At 42.6% G+C, this 6,918-nt stretch overlaps 1 protein-coding gene across 1 annotated transcript in view; it reads left to right on the top strand.

Moving 5' to 3' along the window:
- Positions 1-3,703, top strand: part of LOC103267406 (zinc finger protein 883-like) — a 7,660-nt gene extending 3,957 nt beyond the window's left edge. Inside the window, exon 3 of the mRNA XM_008065001.2 lies at positions 697-3,703. Within this exon, the coding sequence (XP_008063192.1) occupies positions 697-2,457 (1,761 nt within the window). The 3' untranslated portion in view covers positions 2,458-3,703. The remainder of the gene's footprint in view (positions 1-696) is intronic.
- Positions 3,704-6,918: the final 3,215 nt, after the last annotated feature.

The following is a 6,918-nucleotide window of genomic DNA, read 5'->3' as shown; positions in this document are numbered from 1 at the left end:
TTCCACCTCAGCCTCCCAAAGGCGTGGGATTACAAGCTGAGCCACCGAGCCCAGCTATATATATATATAATTTTAAAGAGATGTGGGGTACAATTCAGGATTAGGTATATGAGTGGGCATCATACAGGTGAAGTTTAGGCCTCCCTTTGGTCCCCACTTTGCCTGGTTTGAGATCAGGTACCCTTGTTAATGTTGTGTGTGCCCACCTCCACCCAGGCAATATTCTGCTCTGCCAATCCCTTTCGTATTATGGTAAATGTTCAGGGTCCGCTTATGAGTGAGAACATGTAGTATTCTGTTCTTTGTTTCTGTGACAGATCACTGAGTATGATAGACTCTAAATCCATCCAAGTTGCTGCAAAGTCCATATGTTTGTCCTTTATGGCTGCAGAATATTCTGTGTACCACATTTTTTTAATCCAGTCCAGTTTCGATGGGCAGCATGATAACGGGGGAATTACATAAAGTTGGCTCATATTTATGAAATATAATGAAGTATTTATTCAGATAGCTCCTCAGATGCTACAAAGGAGAAATAACGTTGCACATGCAGAAAATTAGCATATTATATGTATGTAAATAATATAAGAATTTTAAGTGGAAGCTATTATTAAATGATTAGCAAATAATTCATATGTACAGAAATAAAGGAATGCATGTGAACCCTTTAATAGCCTCTCATCTTCTTCCTAACAGCCTGAAACTCACATTAGAGAGGGCCCTTTTGAAGATATTGAATATGGGGATGCTTTCACTCAAAATCACACGTTAAATCCACATATATTAATTCACAATGGAGAGAAACTCTGTAGAAGTAATGAATGTGGAAAGATTCATCCTTCGTCTTTCAGTAAACATAAGCTGATTTATACTGGAGAAAAGCCATATAGATGTCACCTGTGTGAAAAAGCCTTTAAAACTTGGTCTAACCTTATACAGCATAAAAAGTCTCACAGTAAAGGGAAGCCACCTGAATACCGTCTATTTGGGAAAGGCTTGGGTCACAGTTCTGTTCTTAGAAATGAGAGAATTCACTCGCGAGATAAACCCTATCAGGATCTTGACTGTGGGAAGGAATTGTGGCAAAAGATTCAGCTTTTTATACATCAGAGTCCTCACGCTGGAGAGAAACCATATGAATGTCATATGTGTAGGAAAGCCTTTACTTGTGGCACTTACCTTAGACGGCATGAGAGAACCCACACTGGACAGAAATCAAATAAGTGCAATGAGTGTGGAAAACAATTCACCCAGAGCAATCATTTATATTCACACCAAAAATCTCACAGAGAAGAGCAACATTATCTCTGTAATCAGTGTGGGAGAACCTTCAGTAACTCAACGTCCTTCAGTAAACATAAGCGAATTCACACTGGAGAGAAACCATATGAATGCCACCTCTGTGGGAAAGCCTTTGTTCAAAGTTGTGGCCTTAAACGACATCAGATAACTCACACTGGGGAGAAACCATACGAATGCCATCTATGTGGAAAAGCCTTTGGTCAACGTTGTGTCCTTAAACGACATCTGAGAACTCACACTAAAGAGAAACCATACGAATGCCATCTGTGTGGAAAAGCCTTTGGTCGCAGTTCTGTTCTTAGACAGCATGAGATGATTCACTCAAAAGATAAACCCTATAAATGTCACGACTGTGGGAAAGAATTCTGTCAAAAGATTCCTCTCTCTAGACATCAGAGTTCTCATGCTGGAGAGCGACCGTATGGATGTCAGGTATGTGGAAAAGCTTTTATCTGCGGCACCTACCTTAGGCAGCATGAGAAAATCCACACTGGAGAGAAACCATTTGAATGCCATGTATGCGGAAAAGCCTTTACCCTTGGTACTTACCTTAGGCAACATGAGAGAACCCACACTGGAAAGAAACCATACGAATGTCACGAATGTGGGAAATCCTTTGGTCGGAGTAACGACCTTAAACGACATCAGAAATCTCACACCGGAGAGAAACCATATAAATGCCATCTATGTGGAAAAGGCTTTGGTCGAAGGTCTGTCCTTAGACTTCATGAGATAATTCACACAGGAGTAAAACCTCATAAATGTCATGTCTGTGGGAAAGGATTCTTTCAAAAAGGTCAGCTTTCTATACATGAAAGAATTCATACTGGAGAGAAACTGTATAAGTGCAACCAGTGTGGAGAGCGGTTCACCAAAAGGAATTACTTATATTCACACCAAAGAATTCACACAGGAGAAAAACCTTTTGTCTGTAACCAGTGTGGTAGAACTTTCAGTAACTCAGCATCCTTCAGTCAGCATAAGCGAATTCACACCGGAGAGAAGCCATATGAATGTCATGTATGTGGGAAAGCCTTTGCCCATAGCACTCACCTTAGCCAACATGAGAAATCTCACATTGGGAAGAAATCATATGCTTCTCAGCTGTGTGAAAAGGCCTTTAAAATTGCTCTAACCTTGGAAAGCACTAAATAATTCACACTGTTACAAGCCTTATGAAGGTTATCTGTATGGGAAAACCTTGGGTCAGTTCTCTGATCTTAGACTATATGAGAGAATTCACATTTGAGAGGACCCTATGTATCCAAATAATGTGGAAAACAGTACAACCAGAGTGGTCAGGTTTCTTTATACCAAAAAGATCACATGGGAGAGAAAACATCAATGTTGTCAGCATTGTAAAGCCTTTAGTGAATGTTCTGACCTAGATAACATGAGCGAACTCGGATTTCATAAATGGAATGAATGTGGAGGATCCTTAGCTACAGCTCTAGCAATAACCAACCTAGAGACCCACACAGTGGGAAAATTCTAGGGCCCCAGTCAATTTGAAAATGCTTCATTTATCACTTCTTTTTAAAGAGCAGGGGAGAATTTCACCTGAAGAAACTCTGTTGTATAATCACTATGGAGGACACTTTAGCTGTGCTGTACTCCTAGTGTGCACAAGAAACTCAGAGTAGGAATTACACCTCCCAAGTAGAAATTATATAGGAAAGTCACTCTCAGTATGAGTCTCTGACACTGGGCTTGAAAAAGCTAAATCCCTAGAAGCGGTTTTTCTGGCTCAATGCTAAATGCACAGGGAGTTTTGTCAGACATTGTCCAATGTTTCCCCAGGGCTACTGTCTTGATCTACATTCCCCACCAGGAATGGAAGAGTCTTTCCTCACAGCCAGGCCAGTTGACAGTTCGGTAAAGCTTTTGAAAAGTTTTGTGACAATTTGAGAGTTTGAGTGACATCTCATTATAGCTTTGATATGCATTTCTCTCACTATGAATGGAATTGTGATCTTTCCTGTAAAGACCATTATTTCACTATGTTGATTGTTTTGATTACCAATTTTGCAATACAGTAGTATCTTTCAAATTTTATTTGTATTTTCACTTTGTTTATGGTTTTTGGCCTAGAAAAAGTTTCTTTTTAAAAAATTGTTATGCAGTAGTTTATCAATGTGTTCTTTTATTGCATTCGAATTTTTGGAGCATGGTTAAAAGTGTTTATCCTCATGTTATGGAATCCCCATTTTCTTCTAGTTTTTGTAGGTTTTTATTTCTGTATTTAAATCTCTGATTCATAAGGAGTTCATTTGGTGAAAGGAGTGAGATACGAATCTACTTCTTGTATTTCCAAATGACTATCTAGTTTCCCCAACTTAATTTAATTAATTAATTTATTTATTTATTTTTTGGAGTCTCACCCTGTCGCCCAGGATGAAGTGCAGTGGCAAGCTCACAGCCACTCCAGCGTTGACCTGCTGGGTCAGGTGGTCCTTCTGCCTCAGCCCTCCAAGTAGCTGGAACTACAGGTGCACACTGCCACACCCGGCTAGCTTTTTGACTTCTGTATTGTAGCCATGAGGTCTCGCCAGGTTGTCCAGGCTGTGGCTCGTGCATCCTCTCACCTCTGCCTCCCAAAGTGCTGGGATTACAGGCTTGAGCCACCAAGCCCAACCACATCATTTATTTTAGATTCCATCTTTTCCTCAATGGTTTGGGATGACATCTTTATTATGTCATAAGTTTCCAAAAATTAGTAGGAATTATTAACAGACTTTACTTTTTTCCATGAGTGTATTACACTGTTTCAACACTTCTGCATTTGTAGCTGACATTAGAGTATCTGGTTGTTGCCTCACCTCCCCCCCTCCCAGTTTCTCTTTTCTTTTGTCCCCTTCCCAGCTCCCAGAAATGAGAACAACTTAATTTTGTCATGTTTTGCTATGGGCATTTCATTGTCACAATTTTATTCACTTTGCATTATTTGATTACCACCCTAGCTGAGCTTAAAAATACTTTGTTAGATTTATTACTAGTGATGTGATGGTTTTATTCATGTATTACACTACTTCACTAAATGTACATGGTCTTCATGATATCTTTGAATGTTAAGCAAAAGAAACATTTCAAAAAAATTGCTGCTAATCAATATTGTGTGTGAATGTTTAATATGCTGTAGAAACCACTGTGCTGTAAGATCCCTTATAGAGAGATTTTTGGATACTGTATTTGATTTACATTGTTTTCTTTTTTTTTTGTCTTACGTTATTCAGAAAGTGTTTTGTCGATATTTGTAATACAGATATGCCTTTTACTAGGACATCAGATGCAATAACATATTTACAGAATATGCTTTCCAAGTAACTCGATTTCTTATTGCATGTATAAAATGATCTACTGCACGACACAAAATGTGAAATTGATAGCAGCAGACAGCTGAACAATGGGGTCACATAAAGGTAAAGCTAGTCTTGTGTATTTCCATTACAATTGATTATGTATTTAAGATGTCCTACCCCAAAATCCAAAATCCTCAGACTAACCAAATAAAGTAAGTACAGCATAAGGGGGTTAACAACCAGTGGATTGAATAGTTTCCCTTGACAATTAGCTTAGATGGCCTAAGAAAAAATGCCATATTGTAATAAAATACCAAGTTCTGGAAGCTCCTATGTAGTTATTTCTTGGATATAATTAGGAACAAATTTATAATGAAAACAATCAAGAACTGGTATAGACATGAATTACAGTGCTTAGTGTTTTGCCCTGGAACCTTCTGCAACACCTAGGTCTGTGGTCTGTGAGTTCTGAATACAAGTCTGGTACCCACGCTACCCCTTGCTCTGCCCAAACTGTTCTCCTGTATTAGTTCTCCTGTATTAGCTCGTCTCCCCTGAGAGGTCCCATCGCTGAGGTCTCTCCACTCCAATAGCATTGATCTAGAAAAACAGACATGGGAAAAGGAAAACAAGAGTCGGTCGCTTATGTAATCCGCCCTTAGGTTCCCTTATCTCATCGATGGATATTGTTTTCAAACACTGGGAAATGTGGGTATCAATGAATGCAGAGGCAGGAAGACATAGGACATAAGAGGATCCCAAGTCTGTGCCAATCCAAAAGATGAGATGAAGGACACCGTGTGCTAAAACAGAAGAAAAAAACCACACTTTTCCATCATCTGAAGCTCATGGCTGCCTCGGGCAACTGAGCAGAGTGTGTTCTCCAGACTAGAGTTCCACCTCACATCACAGTTTGGACAGTCTGAAAGGGTCCTTGAGTGAGAAGAGGATGATGAACCCAAGGCTGGGCCTCACTCTCTGGACCAGCAGCTTCCACCATTCATCAGGACCGCAAAACACACCACTGGCAAAAAGGGAGGATCAGGGTCTTCCTACATAATCCTGAGCCTCTCAGATGTCCCGAGTACCCTCCAGTGGAAAGATAAGGCTGATGCCGAACTGGAAGGCGTGGAACAAGCAACTTACTTGTCCAAGCACATGCAGTAAAGTCCTTCAGAGAGCCCTGGGAAGAATCGCAAGCCTGCGTCAACCCCTGCTGGCTGGGAAGCAACTGGCTTGAAGTCCTACCTACCTGGTTAGTGAAGGAGTTAAAATATACCACTTGGGCATATCACCTACTCCACTTTCAGTGCATTTGAATAGCAGTGGGTGCTAGAAGGTCATTCTGACTTCTGTTTCTTAAAGGTAGGCGATGAAGGCCAGTCGTGGTGACTCAAGCCTGTAATCCCAGCACTTTGGGAGGCCGAGGCAAGAGGATTGCCTGAGCCCAGGGGTTCAAGACCAGCCTGGGCAACTTGGTGAGACTGCGTCTCTACAATATATCAAAAAATCTACAATATATCAAAAAATACACACCTGTAGTTCCAGCTACTTGAAAGGTTGAGATGGATCTCCTGAGCCCAGCAGGTCAAGGCTGCAGTGGCGGTGAGCATGCCACTGCCCTCCAGCCTGGGCAACAGAGTGAGACTCTGACCAAAAAAAGAGGAGGATACGCAATTCCCACATGAGAAACACTGTGTAATGTAACGGGAGGAATAGCAACATCCTTGCCTCCACGGACTAAAAGTTGAGACCCGGAGTCATTTTTTCTTTTGTATTGCCGCAAACCCAGAGGTCTCTTGATTTTATGTAGATCTTTTAAAAATAACATCTTGAGCCTTCTCGTTGAACTCAGTCGCTTCTTCGTGACCTGCTCCTCTCTGTCCAAGTCTTTGTACAAATACCTGACGCCAGCTGCTCTCCGGATTCCTCTTTCCTTTTTGAGCGCTCCCCTGCCACGCTAAGTTTGCCTTAAGTAAACGGGGCTGCTCTTCGTGCGACCTGCCTCCCGCCCACTCAGCCCCCAGGCCGGCTCGCAGCAGGCCCGGAGCGGAGGCGCGGGGTCTCCCACGGCGCCGCCAGGCCCGACGGTCGCGGGAAGCGCCCCGCGAAGCCCGCGGACGCGAACCTGGCTGCCCGGGGTCGGCAGACGGGTGGACGCTCCGAGGTTTCTCCGCGGAATAGTGTCTACTTGCGTCGGGCGAGACGTGCCGCCGTCACCTGTGCTGGTGCCCCGGGCGTTGTTCGGCCGTGGCCACTGGGCCGCCGAACTCGCGCCCCCCAGCCGGCGCTCCAGCCGCCGCCGTGAGAGCGCTGG

The sequence above is a fragment of the Carlito syrichta genome, unplaced genomic scaffold (genome assembly GCF_000164805.1).
Source record: "Carlito syrichta isolate Samal-C Ts95f unplaced genomic scaffold, Tarsius_syrichta-2.0.1 Scaffold308127, whole genome shotgun sequence".
Classification (NCBI taxonomy): Eukaryota; Metazoa; Chordata; class Mammalia; order Primates; family Tarsiidae; genus Carlito; species Carlito syrichta.
The sequence above is the reverse complement of the archived record's forward strand: the minus strand, read 5'-3'. Positions and strand labels throughout refer to the sequence as shown.